This window comes from Stigmatopora argus, chromosome 4, assembly GCF_051989625.1.
Source record: "Stigmatopora argus isolate UIUO_Sarg chromosome 4, RoL_Sarg_1.0, whole genome shotgun sequence".
Taxonomy (NCBI): domain Eukaryota; kingdom Metazoa; phylum Chordata; class Actinopteri; order Syngnathiformes; family Syngnathidae; genus Stigmatopora; species Stigmatopora argus.
The window spans coordinates 12,782,117-12,803,904 of NC_135390.1; the positions used below are offsets into that span (position 1 = coordinate 12,782,117).

Sequence of the window (21,788 nt, forward strand, 5' to 3'; positions counted from 1 at the left end):
ACCGGTTTCTCTCGAGGCGTTAGTACAAACATGCTTCTTGCTTCATCCCCCTCCCTCCCAATGTATACATCAACATTAAGCCCCACCACCACCTCTTTGTATGACACCCTCCACCCATCTTTCCCTCTCTCCATCTCTGCTCTGCAGTAAAGCTGGTGCATTGAGGCAGACCGAAGGAGACAAAAGACTGGAGGGAGGTGTCAAGAATGCTCCTTTTGTAATTGGATGTTGAGGTACACCGGTCACTCATTTTATTATGCAGTTCCACATAGCAATTTTTGACATTTTACTGACCCCATAATTGGAAGGGGGAAAAAATCACAATGGGGATGCTTCTCTCGTGGTGAGTGATGTACTCAAGCTGGCTAACGCCCATATACTGTTAAGAACATCTGGAAAGATTACGGGTGACCTCGCCCATAGTGTTCGCTGTCTCCCACTTGAAGCCCGCTTCAGAGCGCCGCCATGACAGACGCTATGTTTTTCTTCGCATACATCGGCGGGTACTTTAGAAGATGAAAGTAGTTCAGGGGTGCCTTGACGTACCAACGCCTTGAGAGCGTAAAAGATCAACTAGTGATTTTGATCATGAAAGTGGAAGTGAAGTGAAGAAAAATAAAACACTTGACGGGAGTGAAAGTGAAGATGCCGAAGGTGAAAATAAAAGAGAAATGTATTTTTATCAAACTACTATAATTTCTGCACTATAAGCGCGCATCTTCAATGATTGGCATTAAATGTTACAATTTGTTTCATGTATAAGGCACACCAGATTATAAAACGCAGTAGTAGTAGTGGTTTTGCTAGTGGTAGTAGTATGGAATTGTGTTATACATCCATTAGCTGGACTTTTAGTAGTAGTAGTAGTAGTGGTAATAGTAGTAGTAGTGGTAGTATTAGTAATAGTTGTTGTTGTTGTTAGCAGTGGCAGGCCATCAGGGCCTTCAAGGCCTTCTATGCTGGCCTAAGAAATATCTGAATCATATATTATATTTTGTCCATCGATACTTATTAAATAATTCCATTTTTTTGCCGTTTCGCCATTGACGTCCATCGCTGTCTTTTCCCGGGGAAATCACCCCCTGGCCCGGTTGTAATGTCTGAAAAGCTCCAGTATTTGTATTTAATCAATAAATGCTGCTAGGAAGTGGATTTTACCCCATTTTAGTGCAATTTTTGCCGTTTCGCGTATGGACGTATCGACGTTCATCGCTTTCTTTTTCCCGGGGAAATAATACTCCGGGCCCGGTTCCGATGGCTAAAAAGCTCCAGTATTTGTATTTAATCAATAAATGCTGTTCTCGGCTGGATTTTACCCATTTTCGGGCAATGTTTGCCCATATGCCATTGATGTTCATCGCTGTCTTTTCCCGGGAAAATCACTCCCCTGGCCCGGTTGTAATGTCTGAAAAGCTCCAGTATTTGTATTTAATCATTAAACGCTGCTAGGAAGTGGATTTTACCCCATTTTTGTGCATTGATTTATTGATTATTTTTTATGTGTCGGAGCTGTAGCTGCAGTCGAGGTTTTATAGCCATAAATAGTTCTTGAGGGTTGGATTGATTCGTTGAAGGCGCTACGAGAAAATGGACGGACCGCCACTGTGTTGTAGTACTAATAGTACTACACTGTAACCAAAGTAACCAAAGAGAGAAAAATGTCAGTATTGTGTATGAGCAATAGGTAGAACCTTACAACTACGTATAATGAAGTGATTTAGTTATTCTGCAAGTAGGGGGAAATATCTTGCATTTTATGTTTACGTGTGGACGTGTCTCTCCTCATCGTTTGGCGCAGATCTACAACGTCACAGTGACGAAATATTGACCCCCTGTGGCGTCCGAGTACGAAGAACGTGCTGTCACTCGTTCTCGCTTTTTATTGATTAATTTATTTCTTTGCGTTGGATTTTTCTGTGCAAGTGCTGTCTTTTTCTGTATTTGTTTGTTTCTTTGTTTTGTTGTAAAATGTGCAAGTTTGCATGTTGCGTTTTACGTGTTTGTGTTTGTTGCGGTGTAATCAGGACTTCAGCCGGCTGCTTTCAGTGCTTCGTGACACCCGAAAAAGGCACAATTTTGTGTACAACGTACGCAAAACACCTCGACAAATGCTTCGAATACTATGACGAACTGTTCAACCACAACCCTCAAGTGATCGAAGCCGGCAAAGTCGGTATGGCAACTTTTGGACACTTCATTCTGCACATGTGCACAAGCAAATGCATGCAGAGGAATGTCCCAATTTTGATTATGGGTTTGTTTGATTATTTATTCTATTGTAATACTATAAAGAAGGCGCAGTAAATTAATTGGTATAGCTTAATTTAACACAAGGTGATTCAAAGACATCATCTTTTCAGGAGTTCAATAGGTTGACCCATTTTGATAAATAGAATTTGAAGAATGGGTGGTTAAATGAATTGTGTATGTGTTTTAACAGGGAAAGGTTATGATAATGACTTGAAAACAATCATGGCATCACTAATTGACAGCGCAAAGGAGGATTTGAAGTCAGTCCCAAAATCTGGTAGGTCGACCTCTCACAGATAAACACTATTTCCCATAAATAAAATGTTAAGATAGCTCTAAAAGCCCAAGGCAATTTTCCCCATAATTATATTTAAGCTCCATGCCCTAATTGGATATTAAGGCTTCATAAAGGCATGTTTTACATTTTATTCACGACAAAGGAAACCCCCAAAAAATCTACTCAGAATTACGTACTCTTGCATTAGTGTAATTTTACACAAGTAGAAGTACAGTTTTGAAAATGTACTCAAAATATGAAATATGGAGTGACAAATGTCTTTCTTCTTTATGTCCCACCAGACGCAGAGTTCAGGTCCTGGCTGAAGACAACAGCAGACAATTTCATTGCTAAAGCCTCCTTGGTGTCTCGAGGTGAGACGTGGTCGCCTCCCCTTACCTTCATCTTTTCATCCAAACTGAAGCCCGTAATGAGTCATTATAGCTCCTTCTGATCTCTGCGTAATGCGCTACTTATCTTATCACAGCTTTTGACGCACTGTGGAGAGCACAAAAACTGTCAGATGGAGCAAATTGTCAGCGGTGATATTAAATATGCCCAGTTCTAATCATTCAAAATTCTTTTGTTTCAGCCACTGGATGCATCCCCCCATGCGGTCAGTGCCTAGCACCCTCCTACAATTTAGCACAAGGCCTCTTGATAACTGTTACTGATAGAATATTCCCATTCATCTACTAGGTTACCAGACAACAGATGGCCATTACAGCTGCGTAACTTGCAAATACGACTCCTGCGGTTTGCCTCTTGACTGCCCAGGTGAGAATCTCTAAAGATGGTTTGGCTGTGCAAAAAAAAAGACAAAATGTTGCAATCCACACTTGACACATCCTTACATAAGTCTGATTTCACCCTCTCGAGTGTCCTTGTTCCTGGAAACGCTTAGCTTTTCATCCTTGAAATGCTCTTAGCACGGAGTCAGGATTTGGAGAACGTGACTTTAGGCAAGGTTTTATTTCCGCACATTACATCGTTTGCACATAGAATCCACGGTTTCACTCTAAGCCCTTGGCTTCTTTATGCAAGGTGACAGTTAGCTCCCTCACACTATGCTATCATGTCAAGTCCATACAGCCGGGCTAATGCTCACTTCCAGTCCTCTCGTCAGAAACTCTACTTAAGCGGAATCAGTAAGGACGGTTCAGTGTGGAAATGGGGACCTGACCTGAGGGAATCTTATGTACAGCTTGCGTGTGTGTGTTTCAGTTCAAAATATATCAGTAGAAGTGAAAAACTCGACCCAGATGTTCTGCGATCCCAAATTTCCATTACCCACTCATCCCACGAACATCAGGATTTGGAAGTTTGCAGCCAAAGTAAGTTTCTGCTGCTCTCACTTTGTCACATCTAAGTACTACTACTACACTTGGCTCGGCTCGTCCCATGACGGGTTGCCAAAGCAAATTAACTTTCACTAAAGCTTCCAACGAGGGTCTGGATTCTGGTTCAAAGTTCCAATCTTCTTTAAAAAACACCTCCAATTCAGCCAGGTTTGATGGTTTCAAAGTCGAGACAATCTGTTTTAAATCACACTACTGGGTTTCTTTTTCTCTGTATTAATGCCTTTGTAGACGATGAGCAGTAAACCGGGTTGTTGTGTTGTTGGAGTATCCAGCCCTTAATTGTCACTGATACTTGAACATTGTTCTCATGTTTTGCTCATCTTGCCTGGAATTTATGTGACCTTCAACTTTAACTAGATAGTACCTGCACTGGCAATTCCAAAGTTTGATTTAACCACCACCAAATTTTTACTGGCGTTGCAATTGCTTTTCTTGCAGTGCTGTGTTCTTAATCTTTCCTTCTTACCACCCCTTATGTTCAAATAATTAAATTTTATTTTTTTTAGTTTCATCAATTCACATTAACTATTTCAAAATGAAGCTGGCTTCTCCAAATGTGCTTTAGCATACCTCAAGCCGAAAAAGATCATCTACATTTTTAGTGCAAATCTTGACTCTGGTGTACTGGTATGGGGAATTTTCCAGATACTCCCACATAAAACACACTTGCCTTCCACTTATTGAAGATTCTATGTAGCACATTGTAAAAGGATGCCGACCAGGACAGCATTTACAACAAATAAAATTGTCTGGGACATACTTTAACTCCTCCAAACCCAAATGAGGATGGGCAGCAAAACACAACAGCACAAATGCGCCGTCTACTGGATTTAGTGGGAGATTTCCTCTTTTTCCACTGAAGAAAATGCATAATGATAAATCACTATATTTGCAAATTCTTTCTGGGCTTATATTGTGGAATGATTAAAAAAAAATCCACTATCTTCTATTTTGAGGTGAAAACTCAGCAGATGGAGCTATTTGGGGAACTCGCAAGAGGGGAAGACAACCTTTATTCCATCTCATCGACGAGGCCGCACCACGAAGGCACCTATCAGTGTGAGATCATCGGCGAGATGCCCATTGTCAGAATATACTACTATCTTGCAGGTAGTCCGAAAAAGATATAATGTGAAATAAAAATACTTGAAGTTTTGGCTGACATTGACAGCAATAGACGTGGAATCCATTTCAAATGTCATGATTTGAATAATTACACTTTGGTGTCATTTACAGCAATAAACATCCAATCCTTTTTGTTTCTTGGTCAAAATGGATTAGACGTTTATCACCATCAGTGGCAGCCAATTTTAACCAATGAAATAACGTTGATGCAGTTGCAAGATTAGGAAGGTTGTTGATCTATTTCCTGAGATTGATGGTGAAACGTGTTGATATGACAAAATTACTGTGTGGTCAATGAAAAAAAACAAGGCTTTAATTTATTAGGCCTCTTTGTCGAAATCATTTGAACCCTATTGAACCTATTATTTTGGTTAAGCTACCTCGCAGTGAAAATATAATAATAATAATAATAATAATAATAATAATCGGACATAGGCCCTGTCGTCATTATCCACAACACAAAAAGCCTACTTGTCATTACACCCAGAAACTGCGTGTGACGAAATTGGTGGTGCTTCTCCATAAGCTGCGTTTACTCGGCAAAAGTCACTATCACTATTTTGCCAAATTTATTTGGTCTAATCTTGGTTACAAAGTCCACAATGGCTAATAAAAATGTAAACAACAACAAAGAAAATAATCAAGATAAAAAAAAATCAAGGTTATTGATTAGTTTGTACTGTATTTTTGGGTACTCGGACGTTTGGTCGCTGGACATTTGGTCGCCGGACGTTTGGTCGCCCGGACGTTTGGTCGCCGGACGTTTGAAAATATGACAGAGAGTTTACTGTTGAAACCAGCTCTCAAAATTATATTCATGAGAGAGAGAGTTTAATATCTAAATATCTACTGTTGAAACCAGCTCTCAAAATTATATTCACCCGGGCGACCAAACGTCCGGCGACCAAACGTCCAGTCATGGTATTTTTGCACTAGTTTTTAGCTTGTATTGTATATTTTATTTCTTGATTTGAGGTTTGTAAGAACAAATAAAGGGAGTTTAGTCGAGGTATTCCCTGGTTAAAATAGTGTTTTTGTCTTAGATTGATGTACTTTGGCTTGACTTTCATCACCAGATTGTCGAGTGCAACAACAAATTTTTAGTCATTTGACCAACATTCTTGGCTGTCGTTCATTCATTGGTTAATTTTCCAACATGCTAATCCTCACGAGGGTTGCGGGGTCGCTGGAGCCTATCCCAGCCAACAATGCACAGCATCAGGTTGCCATTGTGTTTACTTGCGTATTAACCAAGTAGGGTTGGATAATGTGGGTAATGTGTATTTCTAAATCCATCTTCAAATCATCTTTTTTTCTCGTACTACTGTTTCCCTCCTCCAAGTGACCCAAACTGTGGTGAAGCAATCCGAGCTGCTAGAGATATTTGAGCTGTCTCTTCTTCCAGAAGGGAGGTTACGAACTGGGCCTCCCCCCTCTCAAAGCCCCCCACCACTCGTCCTCATTGCCATCTGCTTTACATCTTTGTTGCTGCTGCTCTTTCTCTCATTGAGGTAAAATAGTTTGCAACTATTTTTGCACTAATGCAAATCACCAGTATGTTATTGTGCATAGCTTTTTGCTCATGGACGTTTTCAAGTGAATTTTTTTCTTTATCAAATCATTTACAGGTTGTTGTTCTTGTGGAAAAAGAGAGGGACTGAACGCACTGGAAGAATTTAAGATGAGAGTGATGATCCCAGAGTAAGCCCTTTTAAAAACTACAAGTTGTATTCATCCTTTACACCAGTAGAGGGCAAAATAGGCACAATATTTAGCAGCAGTTTTGAGTTGAGAGGTGTCAGCAAATCATATATAAATCACATATAAACAAGTCTATCTAGTTGACACCTGTCAATCACTCAGACTCCTCCCATTGCACATAGATTAAGACGTCTGTTGCAGTCAATGGCACTTAAACATGATCATGCACTTTCATTATTCCTAGTTAAAATGCGTTGCTCACCAATGGCCGCGAATAAATGAACAAATAGCAGCTTGTTAATTCCAGCGTTGAGTTCATTTTATTTTATCCATCGTTGTAGTTTACTAGTTTGGCCACCAGGAGGCAGTACAAGCTGGAAAAAAATAATCCTTTCTGAACACGCCCCTCATAATAGGTGGTCATTTACCTGACTTGGACTGGTCTTTTCGTCACTGTTATCTTGTTCAGACTTTCTTGGATTAACAAATTGTAGCACATAATTAAAATGTGAACATTTTTACTGAATTCATCTTGAATGTAGAATGCCTCACACTAAATATGCCAGGTGTCAAAAAATGAAGGTCAGGCAATATCTAACGTGGCAATGAAATCCACTCACATTGCCATTGTCAACAGCTAATTATGAATAAAATGTATTTACGCTCCACTCTTTCGACGCTCATGACTAAATACGTTTAATTTAAGAAAATGTCTTACGACAATCTGACAGCCAATACAGAAATGTTATACTGGGTAAATAAAAAACTGAAGACTGTTATAAATACATGACAAGAATCCAGGTGTCATGCAAGAATGTCCTGAGTTTCTCTCTGTAGTAAAGGCATGAGATCACAGATTTTTGGTGTTTCCTCCCAAAATGTCCTCACTGTGGTTTAGTGCTATAATTTTCTTTTCACAGCCAGCTTCTTTATGACTTTATTTCCCACTCTCCTGTGTGTCATCCATTCATTCATTTTCCATTCCGCTTATCCTCCTGAGGGTCGCGGGGGGTGCTAGAGCCTATCCCAGCCAACTGTGGGATTCTCCTGTGTGTGTCAGGCAAATTTAATATGATCAACAGGTTGTGTTTGGAAGGCAGCCATGAGAAGGGCGAGAAGTTAAACTCCCAAATTTTCTACTTTGTGTTGAAGCAATTATTGGCATGTGTTTGGGAAGGCGCATCAGCTGGGAAAGTTTCACCCCTCGGATGTGCCAAATAAGGAAGAAAGGAGCTATTGGTTTGTCCAAGTGCTTCAGGTATTTCAAAATTGTAGCGCAGCTGACCCCAACTTTTTTTTAAGAGGAACATTTTTAAAAATGAATGAAAAATAGCTTCACATTATGTTTAGTCTGGGAATGATATTAATGGAAGCCATTCATGTCTTACATTTTATTACCAGCCATATAGTTATTGGATTGGATTGGATTGGATAACTTTATTCATCCCGTATTCGGGAAATTTCGTTGTTCCAGTGGCAAGAGGGTGAGGATGCAGGAATAGGAAAGGCATTTTAGACATAAATAGATAGGTAATAGATAGGTAATAAGTAAGTCAAGAAATAAATACATGAATAAATATATAATTAAAGTTAATTAGTAAATTAGTTATAAATCAATATAAGCTGGAGCGATAGTACTACAGGTGAAAGACTTTATTAGACTGCACAACACAATTTGTTTTCTTTAAAATATTTTTTTTATATATAGCTCCTATTTTGAACTAATTTATGTTTGTGTAAGCCAAAATTGCTTCTTTTTCCATTTTTTAAGCTAAGATTTCCATTTTATCAAAAAAGAGAAAATAATTAATGAACTTTATTTATCAATATAATAAAATATAAAAGAATTGGCATGACTGTAATGTGTCTGACACTACGGTATATTTTATTTCATCGATTCTCGTAATGAGCTAAATAGTTAACATCTGAACCGGTGATTAAATCATCTTTAATCCCAGTGTTGGTTAGAACATCACATTTATTTCGGTAATTTAAGAATAATGTCAATGATGTGTGTTTCTTTTGGATTTCCCTTGGTGACAATAATGACATTTCTGCGTCATTGATGTCCTTTCCACGACTTTTATTTTGAGTCTTTTTTTCAGCCTTCTCAGGCAATTGTTGCTCAATATTTCACAATCAACTGGTGTTTCCAGTAGAAAACAATATGAAAGTAACCTCAACTGCTTTAAATTTGTTGTTCTTCGAATGACTCGGAAGCTTGACGCTCGTAGTGGTGGAAAAAAAAGGAAGGGTGTGCTTTAAATGGAGGAAGATGGATCATGAAGGGAGTCTGAAGGGCTCCTTAGAAGGGCACAAAATAAGATATTAGCTTGAATAATGTCAGGATTTACAAAACAATTTTGGATTAGTACATTAGTGTATACCTGAGGAATCACTCACCTAATAGTAAAATAGTAATTCTGTGTTTTGTTGCATACTGAAAGTAAATGTAATGACACACCAAAGGTTACTATGGTTACACTCATTTTGTTTTAAGTATACAGTTGAGTTTAGTTGGGTAAAATCGAAAGACCAAAGTCACAGTTATTGCATTGTCAGTAGGATAAATACGTTTAACTACTCCAACTGAATCACTTTTTTGTGGCATGTTGATATTTATGAAATCATGGTGATCATTCAGATTTGTTTACATGTTTACCATCCAGCCAAAAGATGAGCATATTAAGATTAGATTAGATAACTTTATTCATCCCGTATTTGGGAAATTTCATTGTCACAGTAGCAAGAGGGTGAGAATGCAGACACAGGAAAATACATTTTAGACATAAATAGATAGGTAATAAATAAATACATAAATATATAAATAAATGAATAAGTGTGTTGCTGAAATATATATATATATATATATATATATATATATACATATATGTGTATGTATATACATATATATATATATATATATATATAAATATGTATATATATACACATACATATATAAATATGTACAAACATATACACATACACATACATACATACACACACACATACACACACATACACACATACACACATACACACATACACACATACACACACACACATACACACACATACACACACATACACACACATACACACACATACACATACATACATATGTAAATATGTACAAACATATACACATACACATCCACACATACATACACACACATACACACACATCCACACACATACACACACACATACACATACACATACACACACATACACATACACGCACACATACACATACACATACACACACACATACACACACACATACACATACACACACATACACACACATACACACACATACACACACACATACACATACATATACATACATACACATACACACACACATACACATACACACACACATACACATACATATACATACATACACATAGATGTACATGTATACATACGGTTGGTCTTAACATTCAGCCATTTGTTTTGTTAAAGAGCCTGACAGCTGATGGGAGGAAGGATCTGGGGAAGAATGTTAGCCAGCTCAAAATTTGAAATGATTTTTTAAAATAGTTGTTTTGACAATAAGTCAGGTGTGGCATATATGGTTTTTTTTTCTTGTGGTCATGAAATTACGGCGTCCGCATGAACACATTCCCATTTGAAAGATGAATAAGATAACCCTACCCACCTTCACCTGATTAGGACATCATTCTGGTTCCGATCGAGGATGCCTGTTCTCCCCAGTAACGACCCTCCAGGTGTAACTGTTATTGATGCGTTCAAGTGATTTTTCAAATGAATGGCAAATGGGATGCTTACGGCGTGTGTAAAGCTTCTGCAATTGATTTGCATTGTGGCCTGTACAGGCAGTCCCGTGGTCACAGTCTTTGCGCGTTGAGAAGTCAAAGCACTCAAGTGATTTTGATGTCAGCCTCGTTGCAATTTTTTTGAAGAACATTTTGTTTTGTTCCAAGGCAGGCGAGGAATAAATGCAGCCGTGCAAGGTGGTTCCAGGTGGTCGAGAGAGATTTGGGATTTTTTGCTCTCTCTCTCTACTTCATGACGTACAACTACTCCTAATCTTGACTTTTTTGGGGGGTGGCGAGGAAGTGACTTAAAGCAGTGTTGAGCAGGTGCGCACTGACAGAAACGAGACTTGACGTGTTTGTTTTTTGTCAGGCCTACCAGCTGCGAGCCAAATGGAAAAGGTGGCGACATTGCGTCTAAGGAGGTTATCTTGGGTTTTAATCGACTGCTGATAAAGCACTGCTTACCCTGTTACATGCCAAGAATACGTCTTCTAATGGTAAGAAATTTATTCATTCCAATGTCTTGTCTTGATGCATGAATATCTAGTCTTCTGATAATCAAAGTATTTTCCGTCTTCACGATACAAAGTTGTTTTTGGTTTCAATGGCACCAGTCTTAAACGTGGGCTCGTCGTTAATTCTTCGTGAAGTTGTCATTTTAAAGATAGCTATTTATCAATGCCATCATTCCGTAATGATGGAAATTTGAGGCTGTGAGGCAATTTACATGGTGCTGACTAGGCACTGGATTGTATTGAGTCGGCTTGACTGTTCCCTGTTACATAAGACGTGTGCGTGCGCAAGTGATGTTGCCATGGCAAATGTTTATAAATTGTACATCAAGAAATAATGTTCAAAAGTTAGGTCAAGTGGGGTTTGATTTCGTGAATCAGTGGAAGGTTGGTGAAGTTCTATCGTATAACGGCCTTATACGGCAAATGTGTTATCATTAATTTTCAGTCAAACTGTCATTTTTTTGGAGCGAGAGCTAGAGATGCGTTGGGAAAATAATGTATTAAATGTAGTATATTTGTTCAACGACTTGAATATTTGGCAGAAATCAATGAATGCAGTTCATTATATTAACTCACTTGCGGATCTGAGCCACCTTTGAAGAATAAGGCTGTTGTCTTTAGTTTTCTTCATCTAGTATTTGTAAGTATAATATTTTAAATGACCTAAAAGAAAATTCAGATTCAAATAAGACCATGCAATCGACCACCTTAAATGGATCCTCCCACGATTACGCGCATTTTTCTAAAAAGTTCAAAGGGAAAATTCAGATCACATATTAACTGTGGTTGTGTTCAATTTAATTGGCAACGTTTCTGTAATACTTTGAAATAATTATTTGGGGGGAGGCCAACATTTAGTTAGTTTTTTCCTGATCTTGTTTTTGAAAAGAAATCTTTTGGAGAATTTACGCTTTACCCTCCTGCTTCCTTGCATTCGAGTCCACACGCCACTCAAAAATCCTGTTATTGAAGTACTACAACTGCTTGAAGTACTACTCTAGACAGACATGCATACATTCTAATTTATGCATATTAATATTAAAATCATCTGAACTGCATGTCTATTTAAATTTTAAATGTAATCTCTATTTAATTAGGCTAAACATACATTGTGCTTGAGTTTAACGCCTCTTATATAACATAAGCAATGTTTGTGTATGCATGCGTGTATGCGGCTGTATATTCTATTAAGTAAATAAATTGCCCCATAAAGCAAACCTATAATCGTCATTAAGTCCCACACCCATCAACCTCTCACCACTTTTTCACAAACACCCCCCCTCCGCCCACAAACACACGCACACGCACACACACACACGTGCGCACACACACACGTGCACACACAAATACATAAAATGAGTGCGTCAAGACTGGACCATTACAAGCATGGATGCTACCCACACCCATTACCCTATGTTTTTCTAATGTCTTGCTGGAGCGTCCACATTTTTTTTTTCCACACATGGCAATCATTCGCTAACTTTCCTTCATATACTGGAATTTCTAGTTTCTCTTTCAAATAATGTCAAGAAAATATATATTCACCGTATTTAAAAATCACTTTTCAAAACCACGATAACGCCAATAAAAAGAAAAAAAAAGGATCTTTGTGTTCCTTTCTATTGTGAACAGACCCGATTATCTGTCATATCAACATTATGTGTCAAGTAGGTTAAACCATTAACTTGATAAATTGAAGAAAATTTGGCACTCTGATGCTGGTGAAAGGATTCCAGAAGTGGGGGTGTCAAGTCCTTTTAGTTCTTTTTTTTCTTCTCCAAATGCCATATCTTGAATTTTAGAACATTATAATGCCAACCTGTTCTCGTGTCTTTTTCGTCATCGTACAAGAAGCTATTGACTAGTGTTGCACTGATACTGTTTTTTTTTTGGCTCCCGATATAGATTCCGACAACCGTTAGTTTTTTGGGAGGAAAAAAATACAAAGTTTTTTTTCCCTTGAATACTAAACAATTGTAAATTAATTGCTATCATGGCTTGGTCAGGCTTAACTCATTCTCTGGCATTGACAGTACTAGTTGAAGGGTTGAACATTTGATCAGCTGCTGCCAACCCTCCCATTTCTACTACTAGTGATAAAATAATTGAATTGAATTGTATAATGAGATTTTAAAGCTTCACCACAGTGTGTTGAATGGGCGCTTTTATTATATTCAATATGTAAAGTGCTCTGAGATAATTACTATATCTATAAATAATTTTCACACATTATAGTACCATGTAATGAACTCATTGGCATTGATGATGATAGATGTCCAAGTATTTCAAATTGTTTTGATGCCCACACAGTATGATCTTCCCTTTACTCTCAAAATGTTTCTGGAATTATAGTCCTGTAGTAAAATTATTAATTTTAAAACGCAGTGCTTGGGGTTTCACGATGTGTTTAAATGACACAATAAATTTGTTAAAAAGAAAGACAACTATTTGGTCAAATCCATCCCAGTGGTATTTTTTTTTGATATTTTAAAATAACACAATTTCATTTTTCTTATTCTTCTTAGTAGTAGTATTTGTTAAACATTTTCTCCATTATCAAATGTCTAAGAAATTCACAGTTTGCATACTTAAATACTTGGACCGATCCTCTTTTATAATAATATCATTTTTTTCTCGCCATTGTCAAAACACAATCTTCATAATGGACATTTGTGAATTTACCTTCATTTTCCTCTACTACAAATATAATTTGTCCTTTTTTATACTTGCATGTCTCATTCTGATGTTTAGCTGGATGGGATATGATTAGCAAAAGAGGGTACTAGTGAGCAGCTGTTGGCCAAATATGGAATTAAAAAAAAAAAATCAAAGCAAGTAATAGAAGGAGGGGCCAATTTTTTTTCTACAGTTGAAATTATTACGCAAACTCAAGCATAAACTAGCCACCCGTGAGGATTTGATTATGTCCTTGGCAGGTCAAAATAGTAAATCATCAAGATATGGGTCACTGCCTAATGAAAGGCATTTATCTCTGATTATTTTCTCCATTTAAAACAAGAGAAAATCAGTCCATTAGATTTTTTAAAAGCCCCCTCCCTGAAAAAACGAGAAAAAGATTCAGACAGACATGCAAATACTATGGCTCTCTTCAACATTTAATTAGTTTAAGACATACAATTTAACCTACTTTTTATACGCTAAACTGGAATAATTATGCATTTAACTCATTGTCCGCTAATGAAGGTAATAAAAAGCTAATCCTTGACCATCCCAATTCAAACATATAAGACGTTTAACACCATCAATAGCAGCCAAATAAGTTACTGCCATTCATACCTTTAATTTGTTAATGCTCTATTAATTATGTTGACATTTAGAAAGTTCTTTTTGCCCACCCATAAACATTTCTTTTTAAAAAGTATTCAAATCTGTTGTTCGACAAAACATGACTCGAACAAGGAAAGCAATTGATTGGAATATTTACATATGTGTTGGAAGTATTTTATAGTCCGAACCTTGAACTCCTTTAGATTAGATTAGAACTTCGAGAATACACCTTTTTTTTTTTAAATGTAATGTTTTTGATCACTTTGAACTTGTAATCTTAAAGCCATGGTTGCAATTATTGCGTTGAATTGATCAAATATTGTGCTTTTTTTTTGGGGGGGGGGGTAGTAAAGCATTTGAGCCCTGCCAAGAATGTGCTCTTTCTTGTCCTAATCCCGGTGAAGCCCTGAGTTGTGTGAGAGTGAGCGGGCTGCTCCAGCCTTTAAAAAGGAGTAGTAAATTTCTAAATATAGTCAGACGTGACTCAATACCTCAACGTGACGTTTCAGCAACACATGCTAGGGCTTTTTCCGCTAGTTTTCTCCGTTCCCCTGGCAACTACAGATGACATCCAAGTAGGAAGTCTCAAATTGACGTACGTATGCCATCCCCAACATCTGAATGTACTTTGCTCCGCTGCAAAAATAATATTACAACATGGTTTAAACTACATGACATGCAAGAAAAAGTTTGTGTCTATGAGGGGAAAACTTGGATCCTTGTGTGTGTGTGTGTGTGTGTGTGTGAGATCCTATGCTTCAAACTGCCATGCATCAATCATGAATGTCAATATTGGGCTCTATACGTCATATAGTCTCATTTTTGCAAGCTTTGCTACTCTTGCTTGGCAACTAAATTGTTACTGTGTTGCTATGTTTTTCCGGAGGAATTCTTTCATCGTGTGCGGTGTGACTGAAATCGTGGTGTTTTAACTCCACATGCCTTTTATGGCAGTATTGTTGGAGGAAATCATAAACAAGATTACAAAATGAACTGTCCGTTCACTTTTATGATTTTCTTCTAAATACAGGAAATAAAGTTTGATGAAAAGTGCTGAAAATGTTAATTCAGTATTAATTGTAGAATGGCATATCAAACCACTGCGTATTGATCATTTCTAAAAGGATCAAATATTGTATTTTTACGCTGCAGACTGAGAGAAAGACTCAGAAAGACCCTATTTTCTCCTCCATTCTGGCTCGGAGGGTTCAAACATGCACGATTGTGTTGACAGAGGAAACACACTAACTGTAATAGGATTAACGCTAACAAATGCCAGTAGTATGATTGACATTCGGGACGGATACGCTTACAGTGTTTCAGAACTTGCCCTTTTTTTAAAGCCTTACTACAAAAATCACCATTTTTTTTAATCCATTCAAAGTTGGCGGACATGTTAAAAACTCTCTTTACCTTTACCAAATCGATTTATTTATTACATTTCATAAACATTGCCTTTGGACATCGGGTTCATGCTTCTGAGGTTGAACCTTGGCTTCCATTCTATTGAGTTGGAATCACCCTTCACTGTAGCTGTGTTTCACTTACTCTCGCTTCCTCAAAATACTTATGATCAGTGACAACTCATAAATATGAGTCTACAACTAATGTGCGTAGTGATTGGCTAGCGACCAGTCCAGGGTGGATTCCAACTTTTACCCATAGTCAACTGGCAAACAGCTTAGAAAATAGATGGGCGGACTTGTTTGTCAAAATTCAACAAGTGACTTGTCCATTTAACTCTGAAGTGAATCTGAAATGATATTTTCCTATAACAATTCCATCATTGCAGTACATGCAAGCAAGGCATATTTTGGAATATCTCGCCACTTTCAAACCAATGTCTAGATCTGTTGTGTTGAAGCCGTTGTTGCATAATGGACCCATGCATATTTGCAGATATTTTATTATTAGGGTTTTCATATTTCTGTTTGTGTGTGTTGTGTGTGTGTGTGGGAGGGGTGCGTGGGGCAAATAGAAATAGTTATATTGCTGTTTAAAACCTAATTTCTGCTTGGTGTTTGAAACCATATTTTAACACTTTTTAATAGCCCTTAGTCAAATATTTGCTCTTTCCCACGCTTTCACTGTTACATTGCAGCTGGCAGCTTGTTAGCCTGAAATGCTTCAAACCGCCCTACCCTCCCTTACCTGTTAAGGAGACAGCTATCAGGTCCAGACAGCGTTTTTTTTTTTCTTTCTTTCTCGGACTATTATCAAGTCTTAGTATGAAAAACCTACGATCAGAGTGACCAAAATTCACTCTTATCAGTATATCACAATATTTCGAAAGGAAATGTGAACAAAAATTACAAAAAAGAACAGATTATAGTACCGTATCATTAAATAAATAGCATTGTACTTTTTGCGCAGAATAGGAATTGTAAACTTGTGCAAGACCCCATGCATTGATTTAATATGACTAAGCAAATTTTGGGTGGAGGCAAATGAACGAGAAGCAGATTTTGTTTTTCCTCTTGCATTGTTGATTTAATTTTTCATCTGCTGGATTACAAGAAACCTGAATATGATTATTTAATCACTCCGGAACAAGACATTACAGATCAGATCCAGCTGTATAAGTAATAAAAAATAAAAAAACACATACGCACAAACAAAGATCTTGTTTCTTTTAGGAATTTGAATAAATTGAGTCACAAGCAAGGTCAAAAATTCTCATCTTAAAGCGTATATCATCCATAGTGGCGTATAGCTTAGTGAGTAGCTAATGTGTGACAAGTAGCCGGGACAATCTGAGATCTCATACATGATACATGATACTAAAAATACTGTATTGCTGACATTTGAAAATGTGTACCAATGGCTGTATTTCACCTACTTTAAGGAAATGATGGCATTTAATGACACACCAGACAAACAAAATGATGGATGCTCCTGCTGTATTAAAATCTCGGTAATTTTTGAAAACCTCTCCTGGAATAGATTGGGTTAAAATTGGATCCACTCAATTTTGTTTTTTATTCTGTGCTATTACTTGAGTGGTTAGCACGCCGGTTTCGCAGCTCTGGGATCCTGGGTTCAAATCCAGGTCGGTCCACCTGTGTGGAGTTTGCATGTTCTCCCCGGGCCTGCGTGGGTTTTCTCCGGGTACTCCTGTTTCCTCCCACATTTCAAAGGCATGCATGGTAGGCTGATTGGACACTCTAAATTGCCCCTAAGTATGGATGTGAGTGTGCATGGTTGTCTGTCTCCTCGTGCCCTGCGATTGGCTGGCCACTGATACAGGGTGTGTATCCCGCCTCTGGCCTAAAGTCAGCTACGATAGGCTTCAGCACCCTCCACCACCCTAGTGAGGATAAAGCGGATCAGAAAATGAATGAATGAATTCTGTGCCGTTATCTGACATCAGATCGCAAGTGCACTTTGTCCCATTTGTGCCACTGGTAGCAATTTTGTTATGTGCCTGTTATTCTTGCAATGATGCCGAGAGAGTAACCACAGTAGTATGGAAAAGCTGATCTCCATTTCTCATCTCAGAAGCAATTAACCCCCGAATAACCCGTTGCAGAAGGTCCAGACTCGTACTCGTAATACGTACTGATTCCGCTCAGTCATGCGGCCGCCCAAAAGGCATCCTCCTTCTTTGACGTCAGAAAGGGAGGAAAGCCCAGACAGGGTGGGGGAAGTCAATTTAATTGAAAGCAGCCACGAAGGGACGCAATTCCAAGATTTTCGCCAGATCTCCCATTGAACATCCTGCATAGTGCGTGAGTCACGCCATTCCAAGCCCGAAGGAAATGTATTAAGTTTTACTCATACGACCGAACCTTGTCTTTTGCCAAACTACAACTGCTTTGACACCCTCCAGAGACTTTGACTCAGTAATGGTCCAAGTGAAAACGTGAAGACTTTCACGACGGATGTGGTCTGGCCGGCTCTGACCTCATCTATTATCAGCGTCAATTTCCCGCATTTCTGCATGCCGGAGTTTAGCACTTTCATCCCTTTACTGAATTAGGAAACGCGATTTGTACCTAAGTGTTCAGCAGGTGCTCAACTCTGAGGTTCGTCATTCCGATCTCTTCTCAGATTGGTCACCGTGGTCTTTGCATGTGCGCTACTTGTGCTTGTAGTCTGGCTTCCAAAACATTAATATACTTTGTCATCAGATTGCCCAAAAATGTCCTTTTTTAACCACCAAACATGGCTCGCGTTGCTTGTGCAGTCACCTTGCCCTGTCGCACCCTAATCTGACCTATCATACCTCTTTCTATTGTATTGGTTACCAAGAGTGTCCTCACCTCACTGGAAATACCCTTGGTAATGGGAATCATATAGCGCTAGCAATATTACTAACAATATACTGTATTTTCAATTATATTTTTGTATCACAATTTTGTTCATTTTATTTTATTTTCCCTTTAACCCTCTTCTGTCCAGAGAATGACCCTTACCCCGAAAAATAATGTTTGGAAAACTTTTCAAAAGGGCAACTGGCCAAGTAATGAGGCAATATTTGATGCTATCTGAAAGCTAAGAAAACGTGATTTAGGCTTTATTATCGCAAGTTGACTCACATGCACCAAAACATGCGTAATACATCATTGGAGCCTCCCTGATAAGACAACAACTTTGTCACATGAGGCCTAAGCCAAAAAGTTTCATTTTTTGAAATGACCTCAAGATGAGATTTGCTTGGAGAAAAAAAATCACAGAGCTCCAAATAACTTCAAAAATGTTAAAGTGAGTGCGCATACCTTTTTGTTTATTATTGGTGTATTCAAGATGTTCTGCTGCCCATTTGAACGCACACCAAAAAAAAGCCACATTCCGTAAGATTGGTCTGACACTCGTGGATTCTTTAACAAATCCACACCTACATTCAGAATGTATATGGTAAATCCATCCTCTGTAGAGCATGCACATAAAGATAAATGAGTAACAAGAGGACACTTGAGAAGTTGAGAGTGTGGAACTAAACTTCCACATATATATATATTGTTAAAAGTCATGCAGATGTTTGACCAATTGGGAACCCCTTGCCATACTATATATTATTTGGATATGAGAGTCAATGGACCATTTATAAGATCCTATAAAGCATTTTCAAGCTGTAAGGGCTCAAGTTTTTATTGTCAACACTCAATTTTTCAACTTATATTTTAAATATCGTTTTTTTTCTGCTTTTTTATGGCTTGTTGGAAATGAACTTCGAGCAATCATAACATATCAGTCATTGCAAATAAGGTTCCAACCATTCTACCTATAGTCCAAGTTATACTATATTTCTGGCCATTGTTGATGACTAACGACCAGAAATAGTTCAGTTTGTCATATAGAGTAGGCCAGTTTGTGTCACAGCAAAGCTTCCTAGGAAGCAATACATTTCTCCGATAAGCTGTTTACAGCCGCCACGCTTCTAAATGACACACTCTTTATCTTAATTGCTGTAATAAACTGATGGCTCGTTCCACCTAATCGGTGTTATTAACTCTTATCTGCGCTTTATCCTTAATGGCATAAAAAAGGGACTACCCCAGAATTTCATTCGCTAAGACTAGACTAGAAGCTAAGACTAAAGAAATTGTCTCATACATCAAACAGTTTTGGGACCCTTAACACCCAACACTCAGAGGGGCCCGGCCTCTGTTACTGCAATTGGTGCTTCATGTCCAGGTGAAGATCAAGTGTTGGTTTCCGTTTCAGTTCCTTCAAAAAAACGATTCATCCAGGCATGATCGGCAAGTTTGAAGGTAGCCTTTTACAACCTTTCAATCCACTTTTTTGCAACCATGAATCGTTCATTTTTCGTTGGTTGGGCCATTCATCTCATCTCATCTCTTCCTGTGGGTGCTGGAGCCTATCCCAGCTGACTCCGGGCCAGAGGCTGAGAACACCCTGAATCGGTGGAACAGCCGATGGGCCAGTCATGGTTTCATTAATTCTCTCATGCCACATACAGTCCCCTAAAATTGAAATATATGGACTTGCGTGTACGCACACACTAGTGGTAGGGATTATGCGAGTCAACTACTTTGTCGTTATTGCTGGATCAACTTGGGAAACATTTCGGCATTCTTCTGGCCACGTCCAATAAGGAATGTTGGCGGCCTTCATGCCCCGGCTTCGTACCCGGCCAATTTTTATTTCGCATCAACCTCAATACGGAGAACCAGAGAGGACATATAAGTAGAGGCACTTCGAAAGTGGAGAGGCTTTGTCGCCCTTGTATGTGGTATTTGAAAATATTTTCCAGCCTCAATTTGAAAAGTAAAAATACGTAATTACCCTGAAAGAGCGTTTGATAACTCCCATTATTTATGTCAATATTTTCGTGAACTAAAACGACTCATTCAAGGAACAGACATTTGATGTTAGCCAAGAATTAGCGAAGACTACTTCAAATATGATCCAATTGCATTTGTAGCTAATAGAATGCTTAACTTTAAAAAGTTGTATTTCCAGTTAATTTGTTTGTTGATGACAGTCCATTTCCTTTTGATGCTGATGACTTGCTTTTGTGGACTAGCCCTTTGCAATTCTGAGGAAATCCCATATAATCCATGTTTCACTCTTTTATCAGCTGATGACCTGCTTTTGTAAAATAGCCCTTTACGATTCTGAAGAAATCCCATAAATAATCCATGTGTCACTATTTTATCATTTTATGTAGATTGCACCAGGCCACAAATAGCATTCCCTATCATGTCGCGTTTACCATTGTGATTGCACGAAATTTGTTTCCTCTCAATTTCATTGGAACGGTGATCCCCCGTTAACCCTTTCACTGCATTTGAGATGATGATAGTTGTCCAATTATGTGGCTACTTTCGTCCTTCTGCTGGGGTTTAAATGAGTTTGCCACTAGTAGACCTGACTATCGAAAGCAGTGAATGAGTTGATATTTCAGATATTTGCACGGCTCCATCACGGAGAATGTGTCTCTTGTGATAGCAAAAGTGAAATTGACTGCCTATTTTCGTAAATAGCAGGCTTTTTTTTAAAACTATTACTTTGATCACCTTTTACTTTGCCGTATGTTCTCTGATATTTTCTCTGTTCTTACTCCTAAAGAAAAAAATTAAACATTTCTTATTTACTTTCCAATTTAAAAAAAATCTGTATTTATTCTTTCACTTATTCAATAGCTGTTTATTTACTTTACCCATAAATCTATTTTCTATTTGCTGCTGTCTAATTACACTTTAGTTTTTATGCCAGATGACAATAAGTGATTTCTGATTCTGAGTGATTCATAAGATTATTTTTTTGTATATTGAATCAAGTCTAACAAGTGTGTTGTTAATACAAATACAAAGAAAGTAATTCAAGTTAGAAAAATATTTATTTGTTCACATTGTTTCCTCACATCAAGCCACTGAAAGTCCTTTGTTGTTTCACTTAAAAAAAATAAAAGGGACGGGGTGTACAGTGCTCGTACATTCATACTTTACACATATGGCTGGACATAGATACTGCTACATTGTTTTAGTAGATGACATTTGAAATGTGTCTCGTGATG

The 21,788-nt window shown here is 38.0% G+C and overlaps 1 protein-coding gene across 6 annotated transcripts in view; it reads left to right on the forward strand.

The window, feature by feature from the left end:
• Positions 1-1,844: 1,844 nt before the first annotated feature.
• The window catches only part of LOC144073649 (calaxin-like), a 29,853-nt gene continuing 9,909 nt past the window's right edge, over positions 1,845-21,788 (forward strand). For 4 of the 6 annotated variants that reach the window (XM_077599662.1, XM_077599659.1, XM_077599658.1 and 1 more), the window contains exons 1-10: positions 1,845-2,173; positions 2,441-2,527; positions 2,830-2,901; positions 3,120-3,143; positions 3,227-3,304; positions 3,752-3,861; positions 4,845-4,998; positions 6,356-6,524; positions 6,642-6,714; positions 10,873-10,999. In XM_077599662.1, coding sequence (XP_077455788.1) covers positions 1,969-2,173; positions 2,441-2,527; positions 2,830-2,901; positions 3,120-3,143; positions 3,227-3,304; positions 3,752-3,861; positions 4,845-4,998; positions 6,356-6,524; positions 6,642-6,693 — 951 coding nt within the window. In that variant the 5' untranslated portion in view covers positions 1,845-1,968 and the 3' untranslated portion in view covers positions 6,694-6,714; positions 10,873-10,999. Of the gene's footprint in view, positions 2,174-2,440; positions 2,528-2,829; positions 2,902-3,119; positions 3,144-3,226; positions 3,305-3,751; positions 3,862-4,844; positions 4,999-6,355; positions 6,525-6,641; positions 6,715-10,872; positions 11,000-19,870; positions 19,910-21,788 lie in introns of those variants that run through there. The other 2 variants (XM_077599660.1, XM_077599663.1) reach the window with 2 other exon arrangements.